At 34.5% G+C, this 27,984-nt stretch overlaps 2 protein-coding genes across 2 annotated transcripts; one reads left to right on the top strand and one right to left on the bottom strand.

Moving 5' to 3' along the window:
- Positions 1 to 397: 397 nt before the first annotated feature.
- On the bottom strand, positions 398 to 4,737 carry LOC144441440 (large ribosomal subunit protein mL42-like). Its single transcript, XM_078131015.1, has 5 exons — positions 4,662 to 4,737; positions 3,353 to 3,401; positions 2,831 to 2,921; positions 2,024 to 2,178; positions 398 to 1,079 (listed from the first exon to the last, which is right to left on the bottom strand). Exons 1-5 carry the CDS (start codon positions 4,735 to 4,737, stop codon positions 1,022 to 1,024), a joined length of 429 nt encoding a protein of 142 aa, XP_077987141.1. The 3' UTR covers positions 398 to 1,021.
- A 228-nt stretch (positions 4,738 to 4,965) lies between these two features.
- LOC144436569 (acylamino-acid-releasing enzyme-like) lies at positions 4,966 to 24,384 on the top strand. Its single transcript, XM_078125392.1, has 22 exons — positions 4,966 to 5,002; positions 6,036 to 6,256; positions 6,776 to 6,869; positions 7,598 to 7,673; positions 7,947 to 8,095; positions 9,742 to 9,879; positions 10,330 to 10,421; positions 11,071 to 11,111; positions 11,888 to 12,009; positions 14,029 to 14,083; positions 14,788 to 14,891; positions 15,446 to 15,586; positions 17,354 to 17,498; positions 18,241 to 18,327; positions 18,868 to 18,948; positions 19,873 to 19,961; positions 20,347 to 20,457; positions 21,220 to 21,268; positions 21,583 to 21,613; positions 22,375 to 22,480; positions 23,060 to 23,166; positions 23,708 to 24,384. Exons 1-22 carry the CDS (start codon positions 4,979 to 4,981, stop codon positions 23,811 to 23,813), a joined length of 2,169 nt encoding a protein of 722 aa, XP_077981518.1. The 5' UTR covers positions 4,966 to 4,978; the 3' UTR covers positions 23,814 to 24,384.
- The last annotated feature ends 3,600 nt before the right edge of the window (positions 24,385 to 27,984 follow it).

Here is a 27,984-nt window from a genome sequence, read left to right as displayed (position 1 = left end):
GGAATATGAGCAGTAAGAAGGCAAGCATAGGAACTAAGTGAACAACAGGTGGAACAACTGTAGGATATATTAAAGGGAAATCAGTTTGTCAACTGCGGTTGGATTGTCACATGCGATACTACATGGTTGGGCCGAGTTGAGGTTGGGTAAGGATTCAAGCAGTATGAAGCTCCCAACTTTGTTTACTTCCAATGATGCCCCACATCAGTTTTGGGTCTCTTCTTAGCCAGATTTGCCAATTTTCACAGCTCTTTTTAGCGAGGCACAGCAATTTTCGTTTTTCCTAAGCATAAGAAATGCAGTTAATATAAAATCAGACTCACTTGTGTTCCTCTTTTAGCACTACAAGTGAAAGAAGGAATCAGAGAAAGAAATAGAAAGATTTATGTATTGTTTTATTTTCACGTAAATAAAAAGACAAGAATTCTCATAATTGTTATACTATAAATCCACAGCATGGCTAGTCTAGAGGTTATCCATGGCTTGGAATCTCAAGATTTCTCTGCACCCAAAATAGCTTAATAAGAAAATCATGAACCAAAAATTATTCATGCAAATGACTGTGTGGGTAGCTTTGTTTGAAATTGAATTGTCATCTCAGGACCTCATTGAGTTAGATGTGAGAGGAGATTTGAAGCCAGGGATAGCCTCTCAGCTAAAGCATGGTATTCTGGCAAATGAACATATGGGCGATTACAAATTCTCATGTTCACTGAGGATCACAATATGAGAAAAACTTGTCATATGACAACACAATGTTCAGTCCTTGTTTCATGGTAAAGACAAACACTACAAGCACCTTGAAATTTGTATAAGAAACCATGCTCGGTATTTGTTTGCTGTATTTATAGACGGCAACACAGTATTTATTATCAGGCCTAGAAATATCACATCCTAATGATACTTTAATTGGACGTAACATTCTTGAGAATATATTCAATAATTTATCTTTTTCATATCAATGAGGAAACACACTTCACTACTGCTATAACTGTGATAAAACTTCTCAACTTCCTGCACATCAACAACCTTCTCTGTCCCGTGGTGGATTCTTTTTCTGCCACTTCGCTTTCTGATTCCTAAGAAAAAACAAAACAATTAACGTAACAAAGAATTGGAAAATATTATTTTGATATTCTTGTGCATAACGTTTATGAGGAAACTTCTTAATAGTTCTGTAGTCACAAAGTTCTATAAATGTCTAGCTATGACCACTTGACATCACTATACAGTTCCAAACTAATCAGATGACGGGTGTGATAAGTACATTCTGTACACACAAATTTTTTTTTTAAGATTGATGCATTTATTAAATTTATAGCAGGTTTTGAAAATATAGATCTATCCTTTTATGCTCAAGAGATTACAACTTTGAAGTCAGAATTATGTAAGTAAGCATGTTCTAGATTTATGTTTGGTACTTGATTTGCTATTATTTCATCACTGTCCTCTTGAAGTATAAACTGTAAGATATGTTGCGTCGTTCCACACTCACCAGCCTTCTTATTCAGGGCAGGCTGATGCCTGGGCATCATATGAGGTCAGCATATATTATAAGTATGTTATAAGTATATCATAAGTATACAAAACATGCGGGAGCCTTCACATGGTACATCTTTTATTAAAGAGCCCATTTATTGGAACCAGTTGTTTCCTCTTGTATCACTGCCAAATTCAATCCATTACTCTCAAGACCTGCTTTCAAGTTATTTTCATACTGCAATTGGAGTGATCCTTGTTTATCTCGCAAACTTGTATCGTACAGACTTCCTTAAAAGGCCATGGTTTCAATCCCGGGTTCTCACATTAGCAGAACCATGAGGATTACATGGGATTACTCTTTTGTTTTGGACAAACTCTCTAAAGCTCTGCCCAATAGCTATTTTTTCACACCTAAATTTTAATACTTTTTCTAAGAATGGTTGACATTTTGGCTTTCATGTTCTAATACTAATCTAGTGGGATAAGACTTTGTTTTCTATCTATATCAGTTTTATGTTCATGTCCCATCCCTTATACTTACTGTGGAAACCATCTGTGCTTTGTTGTATAAAACATTTCAGCCAATTCTTCTTCATCGGGACCAGCTCTTTCTTTGTATATATTACTTACAAAATTAAGTCTTAAGACTTCTTCATGTGTTTGCTCTGGTTTTGCTGGGTCTGGCCTTGGTATGGGCTAAAAACACAACATGAAAATATGTCACTAGGTCTGTAAAGCCCACAAGAAATTTTCAGTTCATTAATTTAAAAGGAATTTTTTTCTTCTCAAAATGAGAACATCTTGAGTTTTTTTCATCAACAAAGTATCACTTTCTGCATATCTCAGGGGTGAACAAATCATTTTGTGAACTGATGGTCTCCGGACCAGTGACTTAGAAAATCCAATGGTCCTGCTGAAAGAATTAGTGGTCCCAGGTCCCGCTAATGTGAAACATTAAATCTTGCCTATGAATCTGTATATTCAGATGACTTTTTAATATAGTTATTAACAGTAAGGTACTGGTCCAATGGACCAGACAAGGTAATATTTGTGTGGTCCCCCCCCAAAAAAAAAATAAATAAATAAATAAAAAAAAATAAATAAATAAAAATAAAAAAATTGCTAGTTCCGGACCAGGACCAGTGGATTTGTTTACCCTGTATAATTTGAAAATGCACATACTAAAATCATGTTCTGTGTCAGAATATTTTGATTTGGGAAAATCACTTGATGCAGAATGTTTTCATATTAAAGAAAGCCATCGGGTAGAATGTTTTAGTAATAGGCAATGCACACATTCTAGCTAACAAATGATGTAATTTAAATTAATACCAAAACAGCTATATACCTGGCTGTGTTCATAAGGGAACTGTTCTGAGGGGTGATAACAGATGATCATTTCTCCATTTCTTGACACAACAACCTGTGGTTTGGTAGAACTGTCAATAAATCACATAATCAAGTTTAGATTTCCACAGGCAAAGGACTGTACACATCTTTCCTCTGACATAAATACTAAAACCATATGAATAGAATATGGTGAAAATATGACAATATTGTTTATTGTATTGGATTATCTAGCAAACCTGAATGCTGAAGATATACACGTGAACATTTTTTCTGCAAAATGTCAAGGGCCTCATTCAGTGATACTAACCTTCAGTAAAACAACTTGTGTAATACATAATAATATTCACGCACATTACTTTATTTTTTAATATAATATATAATAACTAAACGGCAAATGTTACATGCTACTGTCACCACTGGGAGAGTACTATTGGTCGACAGTGTTTGAAATCATAGGAATTTTTTCTTTATTTAGATTGCAAAATTGTATGATATCAAAGTATGGCAATTGCTCACATACCTGGTATTGTTGTAATTCCTGGAAGTTGACTGACTTAGCCCACAACAACCTGGTTTGTATGAGAATGAGATGTCTTTATTTGCATATGCATAGAATTCACAAATTGGACAGCAAATGAACTTTTGGAATACAGCCTTTTCAATAGCACCTCGACACAGGACATGCAGCAACTTACACAAAAATGAAGCCTAGTAACCAGTTGGGATTTTGATTATTGTCTCCAACAAAGCAGTTTGTTCACTGCACTGTTCAGATAGATCAATTCTTTAGCTGGTCGTGCCAAATAGCCAGCTATTATATGAGGGCTAGGGGGTATGACCAGCTAAAGATGTTTATCTCAACAGTGCAGTGAACAGGCTACCCATAGTCAAAATCCCCACATGACTAGATGCTAGGCTAAAGACAACTTAGTCCTGCTTGCAAACAGAGTACAGAACTTGATTCTGATGATGTCCCTCGTGTCATAGAAAGAAGAGGAACATCGTCAGAATCTGAACTTGACTTACTGTATTCCGTCTGCAAACAGGTCTAAAAATAGCTGCTATAATTGTAGCGTTGTAGTTTTGATGTTGAGCTTTTTCCGTTCCGGGGTTTAAAATGCATAGTGCAAATCAAGGAACAATAAATGTGTGTGTGTGTGGGGGGGGGGGGGGGGGAGAGACAAAGCTCACTACATTTATCCATGGATGTATTAGTGAGATCTCACTAATACATCCATGATTTATCAAAGCCTCACGCTAGACTAAAAGGCAACTAAACATTGGTGGCTATCTGTTCTGACTGTGAATTGCTCATGATATCGTGGGTGATACGTCATTGATGATAATTTAACCCCAATCCTGCGACAGCCATTATCTTTTACAAGAGCTTGACCTGAAGAGGGTTCGGAATACATGAGAATATGCTAAAACGGAGTGGCTATACTAGTATTAATACAATACATGTAATGTATCAAAACTTGACAAAAGTGACGCAAACTTGGTTCTCTTCAAGTTCACTCTTGGATGTGCAGACGGAGTGCAGGACTTGATTCTGTCAGTGGCTCTAAGAAGGAGATAAACATCGCCAGAATCAAGTGCCAACTAAGCTTAGTCCGTCTGCAAGCAGGAATATGGATAGTCCTACTTGTAAACGGTGCACGCGTTTCGCTCCGTCTGCAAGCTGCTACACCACATGTGGGCTGCGCGGTACAGCACTGTCAGCAGTGGAAAATCAGTACACATCATTCAGTTATCTATTATCGGTATATACATTTGATAATTTAGTTTCAGAGAGTCGTAACACAACTCAGTAAATGAAGTGTACCTACATTGATTTGAGTGCAAATATCTCTGCAACAGGATATTTCGAAAGCCGGACACTCTTCTCGCTATGGAGGCTGCCATTTTAACCTCGGTGTTACGACTGATCATGCGCCTTAACCTTTGACACCACTTCGCGAAAACAATGACTAAAGTTGATTGAAAAACGTTATTCAAAATTGTACTACAGTTTTTCCTGTTGAATTTTTCATCGGGGATTTAACAGACAGGTGGGTTTCACGTTTCAAAATATTCAGTCTGCAAGGCGCGGATATTCTTGACCTGTGACCCCAGCTTTTGTTGTCGTCTGTGTACAACATCAAATATGGCTACTGCAAGAGCTACTTCGGTAAGTTATCTGTGAATTGTTCATTTGATTGTTTTATTTTGTTTTAAATTAGATAGACAAGCTGAAACATGAATGAGATTATTGAGAACAACCGGCTCCTATGAATGAAAGATTATATGGTTGTATAACTTAGAGTATGGAGTGTCACAGGCACTCGAATCAACTGTATGATTTTTTTTAAATGTATACAGTATAGTAACTAATAATAAATTATATACTACATTTTTGTGTGGTACACAGTATTGATATTGTAAATTTGATTTTTAATGGAAGTTGTGAAAAATTATTGAATCAAACAATTGTCATTGGACAGTTATCAAACGAACATTTTAGATATTTCTAAGATTACAAGGCAATGAAAACATGTTTATTTTAAATGAGCTTTCTTTATTATCGGTAATGGATTTGTGGTCTCTACTCTGTGAAAAGTCAGTTACCTACATCATGTGACACAATCACTTTTGATATCCCTACTAAAATTAGTCAGATGGTGTAGGTGACAGATGATGTAGGTGATGATGATGATGATGATGATGATGATGATGATGATGATGATTGCGGTGATGGTGGTGGTGATGATGATGATGATGATGATGATGATGATGATGATGATGATGATTGCAGTGATGGTGATGGTGATTGTGATGATGGTGGTGGTGATTGTGACGGTAATGGTGGGATGGTGGTTGTGGTGGTGATAAATGATGACAGTTAAATATTAAATACATTGGCAAATTTACAATTACACTTGTAGAATAAAACGTATATAAAAAAAAACCAATTAAATGGAGTGAAATGATACAATCAAATCAAAGTAACATCACTGAGTGTCCAAATGTATACAAACCTGAAATTTCCATAAAAGATGTTTTATTACTAATTTTTTGTAATTCTGTAAGTGTAATCCCAAGAAGTTGAACTGGATTTAGATGGGAAAGGTTGCTGTAGAGCATAAAATAGATGTATGTAAAATTTGCATCATGACATTTGTTTTGCTACATGCTAAGCTGATAGAGTTATTTTTTCCCCATAGGCTGGTGTAGAGAAAGCCATCCAAGTTTACAGAGAATGTACCAAAGCAGCAGGAGTTGTTAGTGCTAAAATTGTGAAGCATGATAATCATTGCAATGTCAACTCTCAATGGTCTCAGCGTGATCTGGAAAGATCTGAAAACACTGCATTCGAAAGAAATCACACAGTGCTGTGTGGAAAGGATATTATCAGAAATGATTCACCTATTGTGAAAAATAATGAGTAAGTATAGTTGTGAAATTGTCCATTAAGCAAATTTGAAAAAAAAATGTACTGAAGGGCTCAAATCAGTTCTTAATTAAGCATTGAAAGTGACAGGAAAGCCGGGATAACGAATTGAAAACATAGACCCAATTTAAATTTTCAAGAAATTAAAGTTGAAATTTTGTGTTTCCATTTTTCTGACAGGTGTTAAACAGTCAATAACAAAATCTCATTCTAACTTTTCAAAGAGAATATAGCATTAGGATTTTGTATATTGCAGAATGGGTATTACTCAAAACTAGAAAAAGTCACATTTACAAACTTGTAGGTTACATTTGTTTTGTATTGACTTTTACACAATATTAAAGCATAACAACATATCTAAACTGCCAACTCAAAGGAATCAGTCTGATGGCACATTCTAATTGACAATTTTCCTACCCACTCATGCTGAAGTCTTTTTTATGCTATAGATATTTTATATAGAGTTAATATTCTACAGTTTTGAGTGATGAGAAATTTTTGTTTTGTATGTAGATTATTGAGAAGCATATCTCCCTCTGGAAAGCTGACTGCTGTGATTCGGAAAGTTCCACCAAAGAAAGGAGATGAAGATAAACATTTCTTGGAGGTGAATGATCAATATGAAAACTTTCCTTCCTGTATTATCAACATTTAGATGCTACCTATTTAAAAAAAGTCCATATCATACATGTATGAATGACAGACATAAGATTAAGAACAGCACTGAAAAATTATTCCCCAGTATTGTATTGTATTGTATATTAAATATGAACAACCCAACAAGTTACCTACTGTTGTGTTCAGATGCATGTTTTTGATTGTTTTGAGGTATTTTGTTTTGAGCAAGTATGTAGTTATTGACTTAGGACCATGAATGACTTTCCTCAAATATCCATGTAATTCTTTATTTAAAAAAATAACACTCCATTGAGGAGTTCCCAGGATGCCCATCTATTGATAAGCCATTGTGTCTACTCGTTTCATCCCTTTTCACAATTAGGGATGATAACAACATGATTAGCGATGTATATTATATCATTACGTAGGTACCAGAGATTACTTGCACTGGTGTGTGCACATACAAGTTGCATTTTCAATGCTGCAGTGCAATACAGAAAACATTATTGGATACCTGCATGCAAATGAGGACGCGATCGTTCACCACACACAAAATTGTGTGATCACGCTGTATGATTTTTATGATTTTGTATGGAAATTTGCAGTTTCAGATACCCTGAGTATGCCACACATGCACTCGTGTGTCATGTGCTTCTGTCATATTCTTAACTGAGATTCGTTTGCATGATTTTCAATTAATGTATTTTTTTTCGCTAGGTTTGGAGCACTCTTAGTAAAATTAAGAATGTAGATCTGCTGGCTCTAGAAAAACATGGCAAAGTCTATGAAGATGGTAGGTAGAACTCCCTCTCGTTTAATACATCTTTTGTACACATCAAGGTTATCTATTTAGAAGTTTTGTCAGGAGTAAAATCTGGGCTGCAGTAGCAACATTTGCAATGACATACCCTTAGATATACCATAATATTATACTATTGGATATTTGTACAAATTGAAGAAAAAAATATTTAGAGCTCATGATTCTAATTTGTAGTGTACAAAATGGTCATTTAAAACTTTGGTTATTAAAGTATAGAATATTTTACCTATGTTTCAACATTTACAGATCAGTTTGGATGTCTTCAGTGGTCAGCAAATGAAAATAAACTACTTTATGTAGCAGAGAAGAAATTACCAAAGACAGTTTCATACTTTGAAACAAAGTTACAAGAAGGTGCTGGTGATGCTTCCACCAAGAAAGAAGAACCAATTCAGGCAAGACTTTCAATTTGTAGATTAGTGTTGAGGCAAGACGTCATTGCAATTTATATATATGTGTATTCAGAATCAGGCAAGACTTTAGATTCCTAGACTAATGTAGGACAAACAAGTTTCTTTTCCTGGGTTGCTGCTACTTTATTCTCCCAATAGGAATTAATATGATGGGCTGTTTACCTGTGTGATTTTGTTATAGATATTTCATTTTTCTCGAGATCAGAAAACACTGCCAATGTCCAAAGAGTTTCCATTGATGCTGAATATTGTTTCAAGAAATTTTTTTTCTTCAGATTTGTAGTAGTCTAAAACATTAAAACGTTGTACTGTTAAACCAAGGAATTATAAATAGCATTTTTTTGTTAAAACCCAAAAGATATGCAAGTATTTTCTGACTCTCATTTGAATTATGTATATACTGCCATAATTAGACACTGTTAACATTTACAGTAATTATAACATACATGTAGGTGAAAGCACACATTTAAACAAGTTCCCAAATATTTCAATATAGGTACGTAGTTAAAAGAGTGTAGAAAGGGAGTACCAATATTGTGTCAGCTTGTAAGGCACTTGTCAACTACCACACCCCTTTCAAAGGTCAACAGTTTCTTATTATTGATCCACCATGATAAATTACTACCAAAATGTCAAAAATTGTTTGTCTTCAAAAAGGTTTACAACTATGTGCCAAGAAAATGTCACGTCAGTAAGCACTCTGTCAATATATCAACAGTGTATTTGCTCTATATTTTGTTCAAGTCTTCAGGGTGAATATTACCATACATGTATGATATATAAATATAATCAATTGAATATTATGATTTGTTCCATACATGAGAAAGTTCGTATCCATTCCAGCATAGTTTCACTACTCAAAGTAATATTTGTATCATTTTGATTTGATAGTGAATGGGGCAACAGTATTTATATATGTGTCTGTTTTGTAAATTGTATTGTATTGTTTTGTATTCCTTGATTTTATCCAATGTATGGATACTAAATGTAGTGTACAGAGACTAGAGCTACATGTACCATGGCATATGACACAACAAATAGCTGTAACTGAATTAATGAAACATGATAATCATATCCTGCCACTTGAATTAAGTTTTTCTGCTTCTACTTTTATGCTAAATCTGTCAAAACCTATTCAGCAACTAGACAAGGGTGCTACCAACAAAACACACCTGCATACATCTACTTTCTATGATCTATATTTGTATATGTGCAATAGCAAGATTTGCACAAGTTATGTAGGTTCGATATTATCCTTGAATTGCTGTAATGTTGGAAATGCCCTGAAGGAATTGAGTTGTCCCTCAAAGTGCCTTAGTGTCCTTGGGAAATACCTAAATCTAGATGAGTTGCTGCTTGTACTTAGTCTTGTGTGACATTGGCAATATTGGTTTCTAGTTTTTTTCTAATTCTTGGTTGCATATAATCCGGTTGTTGTACGGCAATTTGGCTGCTTAGGATTTTGTATATTTCCTCAGAACATTTTCTTGTTGGTTTGATGGTAATTGATACATCCTAACAACAACACCCAAAAGAGTAATTTTCTTCACATGCTTTGATTTGATACTCAATACTACATAGCTCCACCACACACTCAAATTAATATTTTCACTCTGATTAATAAACAGGGAGACCAGTTTGTGTTTCAAGATGACTGGGGTGAACAGTTAGTATCCAAGTCTCACCCAGTGTTGTGTGTCTTTGATCTTAATAATGATGATGTCACAGTACTGCCAGGTGTACCAGAGGATATTTCAGCAGGACAGGTAGGGCATTGAAGCAAAAAACAAGAGATTCATTGTGTTGTTTGTGTCAAGCAGGATACCATGAATATTTATGTCACTGTGTACCTTAATACTGAAATGATTTAGAGAAATTGTACACTGTACACTGTACACATATGTACAACTAGTTTGTACACTGTACACATATGTAGATTGTACACTGTACACATATGTACAACTAGTTTAGATGTTTTCAATGATAGAACTAAGTCCGTTTTTACTTTGACATTTATGTATGTTATTATATCAAAAGTGTTCATAGGTTCATGCAGAGAAATAACAACCACCACCACAACAACAACAACAACAACAGCCACAACAACAACAGCCACAACCACAAATATTAATAATGAAGATAAATATGAAATGGAAGTTTAGTATGTGTCTTTGTAGGTGATAATATATTCATCTTAATATTCTCTTCCCTGTCAGGCAATATGGTCCCCAGGTGACAAGGGTGTTGTCTTTGTTGGTTGGTTTCATGAGCCATACAGACTAGGATTGATATATTGTCCAATCAGAAGGTGTGTAATTGAATTGAATTGGATTGAAATATTGTCCAATCAGACATTTGCATTTGAATTGAATTGGATTGATACATTGTCCAATCAGAAGTTTTGTATTTAAGTTGAATTGGATTGATATATTTTCCAATCAAAAGTTTTGTATTTGAATTGCATTGAATTGATATTTTGTCCAATCAAAAACTTTTGTGACAAATGAGATCAAAATTTAACGTGAATATAATTCATTAAAGTGGCCATATGGATGAGAATTTGGTATTTATTTTGGATTTTTATTTGATAAAACAGCTTCACTATGTTTTTCTACTTGAAAAAATAATGCGAAATAACATATACCAAGTCCATGTTCACATCTCAATAAACGGCAAAACATTAAACAATGTGTAAAATGTTTGTTATTGTACGTACAATAACAAACTTTTTACACTTTGTGCATCTTTTTGCAATGTTTTGAGTTATGAACATGGACTTAGTATATGTTCTTTCGCATTATTTTTTCATGTAGAAAAACATAGTGAAGCTGTTTTATCAAATAAAAATCCAAAATAAATACCAAATTCTCATCCATATGGCCACTTTAATACATGGACAGTAGACTGCCCAGTCAATTCTTTACCTTCTCTCAAATTTCTACATTTGTTTTTCACAGGAATGCACTGTTTCATCTAGATTTGGAAAGTGGCAAATGTGGTAAGTATTTCAAGGTGGTAAGAATTATCAACATAATTTTCTGACTTGTATCTTTTCTGATAATTTGTTAAAATACAATTCATTTTCTTCTGTTCATATTCATCCAAGTAGAGTTCATTGATGATGTGATCCTATCATAATCAAATCATATTTTCAAATCAAAGAAAAGAGCAAGTTTACTGAAATGCTTGAAATAGAATAACAATTTGTTATGAATTAATTCTAGGCCAATATCCTTCAAATAGATGAAAGGTAAACTGCTGCTGTTAACATGAAAATTATGGATATATTAATTATGATGACAATTTTCTAGCATAGCAGTTATACTCATCTGCCATCACATACATTGTATGACATACCAAATCAGAGTTTTTAGTGGATATACCTATTACATAATTATGATGAATAACATTGTCTTAATTCTTGTTGGCCAGATGAAAAGGTAAATTTTAATATATGTAAATTAAGCAGGGTCTCTTGTTTCAGTTTAAAAGTGTGTTTTATGCTTCCCCCAACCAATTTTTGACCCTCACCATAAAGGGCTAAGTGATTATTCAAAAAAAGTATGTTTCTAAGTCCAAAGTGGATGAAGGCAATGTTTGTTTTAATCATAATACTTCCATGGTGAATGTACACAGTGTAATAAAAGTGTAAATTGTTTTTAAAAAAGTATTGCTTTCTTTCTTACTTTAAAATTTACTGTCTAAAATCAACATATGGGAACTTTTTTTGTTAAATATTTATGGAATCATGGAACTGTTATGTCTTAATTCCAGACAAACTGAGTAGTGAAGGTCAGGCTGTGAGATGTCCAAGACTTAGTCCTGATAGCACCAAACTGGTGTATTTACAGAATCCACAAGGAGGACCGCATATGCAGTGTAGTGAATTAGTCATGGTGAGTGGTATGATAAAAGGTATTGTGTGTGGTGGGTCTGAACAAAATTGCAGTTCTAGCTGTATACATATATTGCTAACCATGACCTTGATAATAATTGGTTTGTTGTCCTTTTTAGCACAACTGAACTTGTTCAGTAGTGCTATAGGGATCGCCCGGCGTCTGTCTGTCTGTGTGTGTGTGTGTGTGTGTGTGTGTGTGTGTAAACAACTTAAAGTCAAAAACCGCTGAACCGATTTCCACGATATTTGGTGGGTCCATTACTTTGGGTGTCTAGTTGGGAAATTGTTCAAATCAAAATGATCGCATCACAGGTGTGTGATTTGGGTCAAAAAATGTGATTTTTGGTCAAAAAACTTAAACTCAGAAACTACTGGGCAGATTGGTGCGAAATTTGGTGGGACCATTCTTAAGGGGGTGTAAAGTAAGATTTGTTCATGACGGGATGATTCCATCAGTGATATGCAAATTAGGGCTAAAATGTGTCTTTTTGGTTAAAAATCTATAATTCTAAAACTACTGAGCAGATTGGGCTGAAATTTAATGGGAATGTATCTAGGGATGTATGGACGAAGAAATATTAAGCATACCATGATTCCATGAGTGATATGCAAATTAGGTGTAAAAATGTTCATTTTTGGTCAAAAACTTATATCTCAAAAAGTACTTGGTCAATTAGTCTGAAACTTGGCAAGATGTTTCTGAAACTGTTATTCTGCAGATTTTCTTAAAAACATTTTGACAAAATTGGCCCTAGCGACCATGACCACACCCTTTAGCAACAACCAAATGGCAGTATATTTTGGTCAAATAACAACATCATCTGGTAAGCAAGTGAGTAAACATTCAAAAAATGTATGCAAATACCCTAGCAACCATGACCACGCCCATAGCAACAGCCAAACGGTGGTGTATTTCACAAAGATAACAATAGGGTTTAATAGATAATTGAATAAACATCCAAAAAATGTATGTAAATTTGCATAGCAACAAGACCACGCCCATAACAACAGCCAAATAATCACGTATATTGCAAAGATAACAACAGGAATAGAAAGACAGATGAATAAACATTCAAAAAATGTATGCAAATACCCTAGTAACCATGACCACGCCCATAGCAACAGCCAAACGGTGGTGTATTTCACAAAGATAACAACAGGGTTTAATAGACAATTGAATAAACATTCAAAAAATGTATGTAAATTTTCCTAGCAACAAGACCACGCCCATAGCAACAGCCAAATGATCACATATTGCAAAGACAATATCAGGAATTCATACACAAGTGAACAAAAACATACACAAATGTATGCAAATATATCTAACAACATGACCACGCCCATAGCAACAGCCAAATGATAGCATTTATCGTAAAGATAGCAACATGGTTGGATAGGCAACTGGATAGTTATTCAGCAAATAAACACCTATTGTTAGCATAGACTAGCATATGGATAAACATTTTTAAAAACTACAGTTGTGCTACAACGCCATTGGCGGTATTTTTAATAGTAGTAAGTATAGATATTTAGCAAAGGCATTGACATCAAGTGTTTGGCTGTATATATACACTGGTTGCTAGAAGTGGGTACATATATTTTTAAGGACATAGGCCTTGTGGCATTGCATGTGATATCTTGTGATTAATTGTTTGTCACCAACAATAACATCAGATTGTTCCATTATAGTATATACAGTCATACAAATGTATGATGTCTACAATTTTTAGGTCAGTGTGACGACATTAAGCATGGTAATATTTAGACAAGAACTCTCAGAATCATGTTCTGGCAAGTATATGGATGGTATGTACAGGTTGAAAATTTAAACAAGGTATGAATATTGAAAACCATTGATTATGGAAATTGTTTGTGTCATGTTCTCTACCAAAGGCTGAAAATCTCAATATTCAGAGGAAAAAGGGTTTCACCATGCACATATTATGTTTATACTACACAGTATTTAATGAACTACATTAAAGATGTTGCATATTTAAAAAAAAAAATTGTTTTGCAGTATAACTGGGAAAGTAAAGAATCTACAACTGTAGTTCCTTTAGTGGAAAAACCAGGTAAGTTCAAACTATAGAAGATGTCCTTGGATATCTATATTGAAGATATACAAACCATGTGAATTGATAAATACTAGCTTAATTGAGGTTTGCAAAGTAGCTCTCTTAATTAAGACTCAGTAAGATATTGTGTATTACAAGTTGTGACACAGTGTTGTGACATTTGTGGCTTGATTAGTGGTAACAGACATAATGTGATTAGGCCAAAAAGGAAAGAAAAAAGAATTGTTTCTGGTCAGCATGCACATCACTTAAATACATTCGCGTCGTTTTTTTTTGTTTTTTTTTTGTTCAGCCCATGCAGTCTGCAGATCCAAGGAAAACACAAAAAATAACCCTCCCTACTTCACTGAAGACAATGCCATAGGCAATCATGAACAAGCAAATGACATCTGCCCCACACACTTGCTCTAAATAACCAAATAAAAAGAACAGTAACTGCCTTAAATAATAGATTGAGTGACAGGTTTGTTGAGAAAAAAAAAATAAAAATTCGCGTCGTTGCACCACTTTAGACAAAATGTCCTGACCAGAACAATTTTTTTTTTTTTGCCTTACTGGGGTCTAGTGAATGCTGCATAAGTTGGCTTGTTCGTGCTTATATCTCAGTACAGTGTCATGTCAATTTAGCATTGGACATGTTCAGTTTTTAATAAGCTGAAACCCTTTGCTAATAGTTTACCATTATTCCTTTCCTTCTTCAGGTAAAGATGAATTCCCAGGTCTTTTTCTGTTAAATCCATCACAAAGATGCTGGTCCAGTGACAATAAAAGGGTTGTTTTAGATACAATTTGGCGAAGCAGACGTGTAAGTATATCGTTTACTTTCAAACATGTCAAGTAATAATTGTTTTTAAACTTTTTCCCCCATGCACAGATCTTATACTTTTTTTTATAGCTGTACTGATAAATGTGATATAAAATGTAGCAATGCAAACTTTGTTTTGTGGTGGTTAGATACCATTCCCATGGCCAAACTTTGGCTTAGAGTAAACTGTGATTTTTTCCTCTTCCCTTTCTAGTACAAATAAACATGGGATTTACTGCTATGTGTGGCATCTATCTGTCTATGTATCACTGGTCTTTCTTATTGATTTACAGCAAAGCTGCATGTAGCTGTAACTGACAACTTTCCCTTTCCACTTTCATATTGTGTTAATTCAGCAGCATCTTTGGAACTACATATTTATACAGTGAAATATGTTTAACTATATATATATATATATATATATATATATATATATATATATATATATATATATATATATATATATATATATATATATATATATATATATATATATATATATATATTATGTACTTCAAGCAAGAGTATCTATTTTTTCTTCATACTTCCCACAGGAGCTAGTAATGGTTAACACAGACACCAAAAAGGTGGTCCGACTGACTCACGATTCCAAGATTGGCTCCTGGATTCTTCTAGATATCCACTACAACTGTATGATTGCTAAGAACAGTGCACCAAACTTGCCATATAGAATGGTAAGTTTTTCCTTGATCTTCAGTATTTGACAGACGTTGCTATTGTTGATATTGATAAAGTTACCTTTTTTGAAGCAACTATGTAGCCTTTTGTTTGAATCACTCAGTTGTTATTTTTTTTAAAGCCCAAACTAGCCCAGTTGGCCCAATAGTAATTCCTTTCAGTTATTAACAATGTTATGCATGACATGCATGTGCCTAAATATTAAAAGCAGCGAGAGCAAATTCAGCAATAGAAATGATATTAGGCAGTGATGAAGCTAGTTTTAAAAGTAGCCAGTGAAATTTGATGGTGATATATCTGAATAAAACACGTGAATCTGCACAACAATGGAAATTTATTTGTTGAAAGAAAGAATTTTGAAAAAGTAGAGGACAAAACATTGTGGAATAGCGATTGTTTTTGCCAGCTTTCAGCTCTCATCTACATCCCAGTATTGGAGCTCAAAAGAGCTGACAGTCCTCATTTTCAATTCTCAGGTGTTCACACTTTGTTTTGTTCAAAAGTTTTCAACTTCTCAAAAGACTCAGAAACTTATGATAAGCGATGGAAACCTTTAAAACATTTCATATGGGTTTATCCAATCAGAAAATGTGATCATTCATGGTTAAAACCTTCAACAGTAAAATAATTCTGTAGATCTGGAGCTGTGAGTGATGAATCATATAATATGTCATTGTAGACTAAAGCACGGGATAAATGTTGAACTTCTCATGCACCTAGTCCAATTGTATTGAAGTCGACACAAGTCCAGAATAAAAATGACACCCAATAGACATAAAATCTAATCTGTCAAACGTAATCCGAAATGAATAGTTTAGAGGATCTAGTTGTGTATGACACACTTAGGTGGTCAAATCATACAGTGGATAACATGAGATCATTGTCGATACACAAAATTATGCAAGGAAAAACAAATTAATGGTATAGTGCTACTTAAGTATTTAAAGAGAAGGTGAAGTTAATTTCAAGATAAAAGTTTGATGATCATTGTGCGCTGCACTTGTGTCGTAATTTTTTACAGGCTGTAAGAAATTTAATTGCCTTTTGAATTTGATATAGTTGCTACAACTAATTGCAATAAGCATAGAATTTGTCATGTACCTAATCCAATAATTAAATTTGGCATATGAGACGTTCATTGTTTATCCCAGGCCTTACAAACAGATCAAAATTTATTTGAAACATAGATTTTATTAAAATTTGAAATTATTGCATTTGAGATTTAAAATATAATGAGAATATGAAAATGTTTAAAAGTTCGAAATAAATTGTAGTTTATCAGACACTTGGTATATTACAACTTACAAGAAGGAATGTTCATGGACTCTGGGTTCATAGTATCAAATGAAAATTTCTTCTCACAGAGTCAAACAAATTCTTGGAAGCAAATCCAAAATTTTCGCTGATGTCCCATGAGAATTATCATTGGGTATCCCGGTATGTTGTTTCTACTTAGTGAATTGTTAGTCACTACCATTGAGAAAGTAGCCAAAACATGGGTATCATGAGATATTTATTTATTTCAGAGCAAAATATTACTGGATTTTGAATTTTGATTTCCCCATCTCGCCAGATGTGATGGGGGGAAATATCAAATTCAAAACGAATTCAAAACCCCAATTCACATGGATTCCAGGCTACTGATTATAATATTGAAGGTTAGATCCTCATGTAATATATCTGATTGCGGTATTAAAGTCATCTGCAATTTGTGAAAACTCCCAAATTTATATATTTTAAAGAAAAAACATATTACATTCTAGGTCCTTGGTAAACTTCCAGCAGAGGGACAAGAGACAGCTGAGATCAAATGGACACCTTTTGATAGTGAAGTTGTTGAATTCTCTGATATTGACTGGGAAATCAAAACATTTAAACCTGTAGTGGATGCTCTTGAACCAAGATTTCGTATGTAGTGACTTTTCTTGTGAATAGATATTATAATTACATAAAGTACTAGAGAATATATACCAGTGCATGTGCATACTAGTAGTATTTGCACTGCACTGCAATACTGAAAATATTATTGCATACCTGCAATCAAATGATATGCAAATGAGGGCACAATCATTTGTTATACACGAAAATGTTTGATCGTGTAGTAGAAATTTGCTGTTTTAGATAAACACATGTAATACAGTACAGCTACAGAAAACACTGCACACACTTGTGCAAATACCCTGAGTGTGCCATACTTGCATTCATGCATCATGGAGTTCTGTCATATTCGTATCACTACTCTCTGAATCAATGATATCTTTATCAGAGAAGGTACTTTAAATTTGTCACAGTATGTTGCTTACACAAAAAAGAAATAGCGTAGTAATAAAGGATTTACAAGCATGTCTTGGTGCATCTATCTTATATGAGCTTAGAAACTAGTCATTGGAAAAATAATTAGTCATATGTACATGTACCTCCAGTAGACTGCTAAGAGGTTTACTTTAGATTACACTCGAAGGCTATGAAGCTATCTTAAAACAACCCAACGGCATAACTTTTGAACAAAGATATTGTACAGTTAAAGTCCAGAGTAGTGTTTTTATTTTCACAAGACCACAGTAATTGTAATGAGTAGTTATGTATGTTACTACATGTAAGCTGTATCTAAATCCATTACTTTCCTTTACTTTACTTTACATTGTAACAGAGGGTTTAGACTATGAAGCTATCTTGTTGAAACCATCCAACATTGAAGACAAATCTAAACCACCACCTATGATTGTATGGCCTCATGGTAAGATTTATAAGTGAATGGTAAAAGGATGTCAGTTCTTTTTGTGTGCAGTATATATGTAGTACACTACAATTACAACAGTAGTGACTCAACATGCAAGAATTTCATTATTGTTTGATAGAGTTTCACTTTTCTACCTTCATTACTTGTACTACTTTAGCAGCAGCCAATTATTCCAAGATAGAAACCATAAGGAATCATTCAAATTATGGTACTGACAGATAAGCCTCACAGGCCAATGATCTTTACAACCCCTGGCCACTATTTAATTTTAGTAAATTGAAATAAATTTGCATCCCTGTAATATATGTTTGAAAACAATGAACCGTACAGTTTCATCATTTTTTTTATTTGCATGGCTGTCTTCCTGGAGACATGCACTTCTGTTGTTTGTGCAATAAGGAAGAGCAATACTTTTTAATAGTGGCATTGTGATATGAGAAATGTACAGCAGATTGACAAATTTGAATTTTCTAAAAACATTGTCTCTATCAAACTGACTTTAATATTCAATGTTTATAAAACACTTATTTTTATCAGGTGGCCCACACAGTGTTTTGTTGTTGGAATATAGTGCCTATACTGCTGCCTTATGTAGGCTTGGCTTTTCAGTGCTCCTTGGTAGGTATTTGTTAACAAATATTTTGTCTATGTTACAATTTAAAAACACGTTTAGTTATGAAACTTCGAAGCAAAATTATTCTGCAGTGCACCAGTGTAGTTACAACACCACTCCAGAAATAGATTTTCCTAAACTTTGGGGTTCTTGAGAGCCATTTCATGATTTCATATCATGAAAATGTTGTGCGATTGCCAAGAAACACCAAACTGAAAAAAAAAAAGTTTCACTTCTATTGTTCTTGCACAAGTCCACTCTCACTTCATGACTCCTAAGTGCTTATTACCTTTCGATAAATTGTCACGAATAGTCAGTGTGTATCTAATAAATTAAGTATACATGTATATGCTTAGTCGCCTGTGGCATTGGTGTATGTGTGTGAGAACAATAGAAATAGAGTTTTAATTTGATGTTCCTTTGCAGTGGCAAAACATTTTTGTTTTGTGACTCTCCAGAACCCAGGAGTTTACGAAATTTCCTAGAGTGTCATTCTTCTTTAAATATGAATATAGATAGATTATTATTAAGTATGACTAAATGTGAATGATTTGGAGAAAAGCCCACTGCTCCTTGACATTCATTTTTGCATAAAATGTCATCACCTGCAACTTAGCACAGATACAGGGATGTAGCTAATTTTAATGGTAGTTAGCATGTCTCTGCCCAATTATGGAATTATACTGGTTGAAGCAAAAATATTTTAAAACAAATTCCTGAAAAGAAGCCAGCAAAAGATTGCAGAGTAGCCAGTTGTCTTTACCAGTTACTGGCCTTTTTACATCCCTGATATAGGAGGTATAATTAGGTCTTTCTCCTCTGACAAAGCATCACACAATGATGATACCATTAAAAGAGATTTTACATCAGTTTTAGCACAGAGGTATTTTAAGTACTTCCTATCTACAATTTGTTGATTGTTCTTTCAGTGAATTATCGTGGCTCATTTGGCTTTGGTCAAGCAAGCATTCTCTCTTTACCTGGTAATGTTGGATGTCAAGATGTACATGATGTTCAGGTAAAATAGTTATCCAGGTGTTCTTTGATAGCCAAACTATATAATACCAAAATGCATTTCTTCCCCATTAGAGCAAAATTACGGCACAATAAAAAACTACTTAAAAATCTCTTATTGTCCATTTTAGGAAGGAATTGCGTTATTAAGCTTTTGATTGTGTATAATTTCTTATGTCCCAGCAGTTATAGTTTGAAGAGTTTTGAAATGTTAACTAAAGTTAGTGTATTGTTGGTTAAAGTTTGTTGGTGTACAGAAGAATTTGTTGATAGACAACTGTTTTCTGTTGAAATTCACGATTGCTGTCAAAGTAATTGTAATAACCAGGAAATTTCAAAGTATAACATAAATTAATCATGAAATTTTATTTATATATTTATCTTATAAGAATGCTGTATCTTCTATCGTAGCTGAAGGCCTAGCAGATGAAAAAAGTTTGGTCTTGTGTGGAGGGTCTCATGGAGGTTTTCTTGTTACACACCTGATTGGACAGTTTCCAGTAAGTAGGGAGGTGGTTTTGAGGAGGTGGATTTTATAATTTCGTATAATTTTTTTTTTTTTTTTTTTTTTTTTTTTGGGAGGGGGGGGGGGGGTGGGGGGGGGTGTTGATATCAATCAATAATCTTGTTATAGGAACAGCAGTCAGTCCAACTGCAGTGACAAACCAATTAGGAAACATGGACTTGAGATTGGTAAAGTTGGATTTGATATAAAGTTGACAAGTTCTTTAAATCTCTGTTAAAGCTTTATTACCAATACTTTGACACCACATACACGGGAGGTCTTCATCAGGGTCTAAAATCAGTCACATAAACCACTCTGAATGCGTGGATTAAACCAAGTAGTCGACATTACAATAATGGAAACAGTATTTTATTAAACATTTCATAAAATGATGTCATAGCCACAGAGACTTGATTTGAAAGCATGATTTCCATTGGCTTACTATTGGTCTGATTCTTAAATTTGACTAATCACTACATTGTATCCACTGTGTTTTACTTGTAACTATAACTTGCCACTATTGTAATGTTCATGCTTGGAAGATGGAGTTCACTTATGTAAGCTTTCTTTTAAGACCTTGACTTTCACCTACAACGTAAAGCATCAAAATCAAGCCATTTCTTTCTGATCACAGACACTTTGTAGTATTTATTCATTCAGTCAGTCAGTCAGTTTAGTTTAAAGGGTAGAATAAAATATATGGAGAAGGACACACAAAGACAATTTTAATAATGGATTTTTTAACATTTTATTATAGGGAAAGTACAAAGCCTGTGTTGCAAGAAACCCGGTAACTAATATGGCTTGTGAGTATATGATCATTTTTGTCATTGCCCCATATGTATTTTCCCAATGCAATTGTAAACGTCTGTACTGATCCAAGGAAGATTCAAGTACCCAGCTCTGTAGAAAAGTTTACGGATTGAGAGAGGGGTGTGGGTGAGTTTTCGAAGAGTATCACATGGCTAAGGAAAGCCTAATGAATCAGTGCTTATGAACACCTTTGACCAATAATGTTATGTCATTTTCAATTTAAATGTTGAAATACAAAAAATTATTATCGAAGTTTTTATCATACCACTACCTAATAATAAATATTTTCTTGATTTATCCAAAACAGCTATGCTGTCAATAACAGACATACCAGACTGGTAAGTAAACTACTTTTACTACTTTTCACTCTACTACTGTGTTACATTTTGCCAGTTCCAAGATGCATCATGCATCTTTCCACACAATGTCATGTTTTCTGTACATGTGGGGGTTGGGGGGTAATGCATGCATTACTCGGTATGGTTGTCATCTGACCATACCGTGGGTTAACCAGTAAAATCCAAGTCTGTCATTGATGGGATGTGGGTCTTTTGTTCTATAAAACCACTTTTATCTCAACAAGATATTTACAATTAAAGAGGTCGACACTGATATCTTGCAAACCTTTCTAGCAATTTCTATGGATTTAGAAATTCACACATCAGATAGTATCTCATAAGAACAACAAACTTAAACTTACAGATTAAAAATTCAATAAAAATAATCTAGAGTTTATTTTACCTACTGTTGCTTTTTGGACAAGGACTATGCTACAGATATATACAACTTTTGAGTCATTTTGGGGAGAGGTTGATATACATGACTGTGTATTATCATACCATTGATAAACAAAACAATTAGAAATAACCAAATGCTTTGAACAAAAATTGACAATATAGTTAACATAGTGTTTTGAATTCTAAGGGACTTTGGATACGTAAGAAATTATAGACAAAGACATGATATGTAGTCATGACAACAGTTTGTCCTTTGCCATGTTTGACATAATGTTTTGTAAATAAATGCTGATATGTTATTATCCTAAACTTTACTGAAATATGACAAATTTTTTATGAGTATCATAAATTTGTCATACAAGGGTCACATGTGAAAGTGGTTTTGAAGAATTTGAACACAGTATTATACCATCACCAAAGATGTATGAAATGATGTTTTCAAGATCGCCCATTCAGTATGTTGACAAGGTAGGTTTCTGTTTTGTAGATGAACATGCTCAGTCATGAAGTCAGTTAAGTATGTCTACAAAAATGTACATTATGTGTGTGTATACCATGGCCCTAATCTCTTGCCCCCTAATCTAATAGCCTGAGCATTGTTTAGGGCAAGAGCTCCTAGTTTGCTTATTTTCCAGAATGCTCTGCCTCAGTGTACAGCAGGCCTCATCTCTTGTAGGCCAGGTTTACTAACTTCCATAATTCTATTTGACTATTTGAGAGAGGTTACACAACACAGGGTTGGCCAAAATTCATTTCTTGATCCCTTGTCTATAAAGAAATGCAGCTAATATAAAATTGCCTTGCCTTCATTCCACTTTAATTTTAAAGCATTTTCAAAATAGAATTTTTTATTCCTCCTTTCATGATACAACACTTGCTCTAAGATACCAAGTGCACTTATTCACTTGGGATTCAGTGTGCATTAGTGTCCAGCCATTTGTCAGATGAGATTAGTTCAAGAGTGATTTGGATCGTTGCATTTTTGTCAGTAATACATTGCATACCACCTGATGTATTCCTAACCATTGAGATTTAACAATTTAACAGGTGGAAACTCCTACTATGATAATGCTTGGTGAAGTAGACCGTAGAGTGCCTCCTAAACAAGGACATGAATATTATAAAGCCTTAAAGACCAGAGGAGTAGAAGTCAGGTAAAAACCATAGTTTGTTTTGAAGGGTCTGAGTAACTCCAAGACAATGGCATGAATACTACTAAGCCTTCGGGTTGGGCAACTTGGCAAGTACCAGAGTTTGTTTTATGGGGTTTGAGTACCTCCTAGACAAAGGCATGGATACTACAAAGCCTTAAAGTAGACAGGACTTGAAGTCAGGTAAGAACCACAGTTTGATTTGTGTGGTGTCAAGTTCCTCGTAAATGAAGACATGAATATTTAAAAACCTTTGTTCAGAAGATGTAAATGTATGTACAACTCAGAACTTTACAAGTGCTTCAGACATCAAGTAAGTTGTTTCTGAAATCAGATAACTCAAAATTGAAAGGACATTGTATATAATTAATTTATGTCTTACCTATACAGACTAATGAACATTTTGCAATTGTCACACCATCTTCTGATGAAATATTTGGAATGCCTTGTTACTAATTCTATGTGATGATGATGTTGTGAAAAAATTATGAAAAAAGTTGTTTTCAAACGCAAACACTTTCTTCCAAAATCCATCTATTTTCAGGCTTTTGGTTTATCCCAACAACAGTCACCCTATAAACAAAGTAGATGCTGAAGCAGATGCATTTGTGAATATTTACAAGTGGTACATGGAACATCTCAATGAGTGATTGGAGACCAGAGAAACATATGTAAAGAACCAACATTGATAGTGGTCAAGTAAAAATGGAAACCGTTTTCAGAAATCAGTGTGAATGTGATAGATACCACAAAGTAGTTATTATAGCCAAGACAACTAATCTTAACGATTATATTTGATTACATTCATGCTACATTAACAAGTGAACAATTTAAACAGTTTAAACAGGCGGAATAGGCATCCAGAGTGGCGCATTTTTATTGTCTTAATAAAATTTACGAGACGCTGTGTAAATTCATGTTTACTATTGTTACCACCACCTGATTAAAGTATACATTACGCATGCGTTCCAATGTAGATATATAAAAATTGCGATATATTGACAATTGCGTGCTTGACGCAATGACCACACACTGCGTTCACTCCTAAATAGTAGGAGTGAACGCAGTGTGTGGTCATAGCGTCCAGCATACAGTCTGTGCATACAGACTTATGTAGGTCTGATGCACTTCTACCTGTGTGTGAGCCGAAAGTCATTGAAGATTGTACTTTCTTTATGTATGCATTATCTTTTTTTCTTTTTTTTTTAAGCTTCACATTGTCACAAGCCAAAGAAAATGATATCAATTTATTTAATATATGAATAAAGTAATGATGTCATCACTAATATCACAATCGCATACTGTGATACAATTAATACTCACGATGGTAGTGGTAGTGGATGTAGAGGTTATTTTGTTGTGGTGATAGCAGTTTCAAAACCATTAAACACAGATACATATACACAAAGCAAACACAGATACACGTCAAACAGACACATACATTTCACGACCTTCCCAGAGTGCTTTCAGAAAAGTCATGCTTCGTGACCCCCCGCCCCCAAATGAGCCCAAGATCTTTTTCGTAGCCTCTCCCAACGTTAATATTAAATTGCGTGCATTGCAGCCCCCCCCCCCCCTTCACATCCCGAAATAATTTCGTGTCCGTGTCTGTGTCCACCCCGCCATAAATTCTGTTCGTTCCTTTAAGGTGACACAACTTCAGGCACATGCTGTGACACTTAATAACGGAAGAACGATCCCGTTACTAGGTCTTGGCACATATCAGGTGGGTATTTTTAATAGCTATCTCATTTCGTTCGCATAATAATGATATTAGTGTGTCTTAGATACATCCACAAATTTAGATATCTCAGTACGTATAATTTACATTGAGTGCACTTTGCCCTTTACACGACCCATTTTCAACTAGTATTTGTCATGCAACTCGTCCCATTAAAATAATATATCCTCTCTCAATCTCGACTTTGCAAACTATGAATTCTTTGAAAACATCGCAGTCGTGCATGTAAAAGATGGGATCCCGAGTGTAGGATTTGGCGTGCCATTCGATAGATGAGTGGATGGCCTGGGTCCACGGTCTACACGTCTGGGTAACTTGGGTTTGCGCTGAACCGAGGAACACATAATTCGAGTTCATACTGAATGAGTTTGCACCGCTTACTCAGCTTGACTCGTGTTAACTTGAACCCTTTACGAACTACTGTGAGAAACATTGTAAATAACAATCATAATGATAAAGTTGTATCTTCAAAGACTGTTTTTAAGGACATGCTGAAATTAGGCCGAATTCAAAATGTGACGAGTTGACTGGACACGCGTACGATCACCTGTCAGTCACGTGTGAGCTAATATTCTGGTCAAGGATGGTCATGATACAATTGGCGTTATTACTACTGTATTAGGTATTTATGAATATTTCAAAAATACCATCACCGGTGTTTACACGGGCAAAGTCTCCTTTTCTTCTGTTCAAAAACTGGTGACGGTATTTATATTCGTAAAATACCTTAGAACGCCATAATTTGGGATTGAGGGCCGGCCATTTTTAACTGACTTTGGGGCTGTCAAGTAATATTCAGTGTATATGCACGCCACTTAATTGTTTGATATATGCAAATTTGACTGAATGGTGGCCATATTTGTAGGTAAAAATCACGATTTACTGCATAACTCAAAAACTGTAATGCACAGACTCCATTCAAGTGTCTAACCCATATTATCAGATGCAAGCTATCTTTGGAGACAAGACCTTTGACCTTGACCTTAACATTCAGGGTCAATTATCAAATTCAACTCAATACATGCCTGTCACAGACACATTGTAGTATTTATATATCTCATGGTATTACTGCACAACTAAAAAACTGTAGTACATATAGCAACTCCATTCAAGTGTCTAACCCCACATGTAAATTTTCTTTTATGAGAGTGACCTTTGACCTGTATCTTGACCTACAGATTAGGCCATCAAACTTAAGAGTTGTAGCACGAGCCAGGTTCAACAAAGCATATTGAATACATACTTTGGTCGTTCCATGTGACGACAACGAGCGTGTGTGACCTTGGATTTTATCCATAAGTAGTTCAGTAACATGTTGAAATCGTGATCACCGCTGAGGGGGCTGATTTTTTGGTGCGGATCCAAAATTAATATTAGTTAATTATTGTACTTATCTGTATCTTGCATACAGCTCCAAAAATACGTTCGCCCAAAGGTAATTCAATACTGTTCAGCTACTGCAGCTTCAACAACAACAACAACAACAACAACAACAACAACAACAACAACAACAACAACTTAGCTAACCTTAAAGTCACTTTCTTTCCAGGCACTAAACTTTGAATTGATTGCCGAAGACGTTTAAGTGCTAGAGGGCCTAAACTGTGGTTGGAGGATTGCGGAAAACGTTTGGCAAATGTAATCATATATGATAATTTCTTATTAACACGATAATTTACCATCCAATGTAATACATCCAATGTAATACAATGTCATGCAATACAATGCAATATATACAATACAATGCCATGCAATACAATGCAATAGTATACAATGCAATTCAGTGCAGCAATAGAATACAATACAGTATAATACATTATAATACAACACAGCACAATATAATACAATACAGTACAGTATATACACTGCAATATAATTCAAATACAACAATAGGCATAATACAATGGATTACAATAGTCAATGCAACACAACACAAAATAATACATCACAACTGAATAAATGATGTAAATATCTCATATCTCTATCACTTCTGTCACATACAACGTCACCTGCGACGTTTTTTTAATCGTAATGACATAGATTTGTCATTATTTTACAGATTGAAATCGCATCCTCACTATCCTTGGGATGACAAATAGGAAGATCGAAAGGTTGTCACTACATAAATGATGATGATGATTCCATTATTCTTGTCAAAAACTAATGGGGATGATCGCACAATGTCACACAAGCTCAATAAGCGAACTTCGTTCTTTAAAGGAGGGAGGCCGTAGTCAATGCGATGGCTGAACTCCATTTTCGCACTTCTAACCAGATTTCGAAAACTTCCATGCCTGAGATACAGTTCTGGGTTTCCGGTAGTATTTTGATGTGTTTACCATCATCTCAGTATTGCAGGTTCGTAAGTTTGGAACTTTATGTTTACCATAATGTTTTTAAATGTCGATCGCAGTGGTGTGACCACTACAGTGTTCATCATGTGGTTTACATCGTATATAAACGTGTGATGTCACACTTGTGAACGTTTGTGTAAGGGAAGGGGTTGTCCTAACGAAAGGTGTTCGTTTATTGAGCTTTTCCGACATAGTGTGATCGTCGCTAATAGGATTGGGTTTGTTTAAGTCGGCATTTTGAAATTAATGACACGACTGATATTGATTTTATGTTAATGTCAATATACTGCTGCTGAACAAAATACTTACAACTTGTCACAAGGTTTTACATAATGTAGTTAATAAACAAATGTTATCCTCAGTCTACATTTCAAATAAAAATAACATAATTATAAATACATACAAAATCATATTGTTTTTCTATATTTTTAAAACTGTCCGAAAAACCAGTGTGAAAATACGAAACAAACTTGGCTACTCAGCGGGTACCGTGAAACATTGGAATGAATTGTTCGTGTCGCTATATCGTGACACATTGCATCGTATTAAGACCACCACCCCCTTCCTTCCCTGAAATAAACCCAACATTTGATAAAATTATATGCAATTATACGGCAACCCCCGCCTGCATTCTGGAGGTGTACAATTAAATTACCAGAACAATTCAAAATCACCCAATGGCACTAACAAGCCACCATAGTTAGTTATATTAGGCTGTGTAAACCA

The sequence above is a fragment of the Glandiceps talaboti genome, chromosome 1 (assembly GCF_964340395.1).
Source record: "Glandiceps talaboti chromosome 1, keGlaTala1.1, whole genome shotgun sequence".
Lineage (NCBI taxonomy): Eukaryota > Metazoa > Hemichordata > Enteropneusta > Spengelidae > Glandiceps > Glandiceps talaboti.
This window is presented reverse-complemented; position numbering and strand designations above follow the sequence as displayed.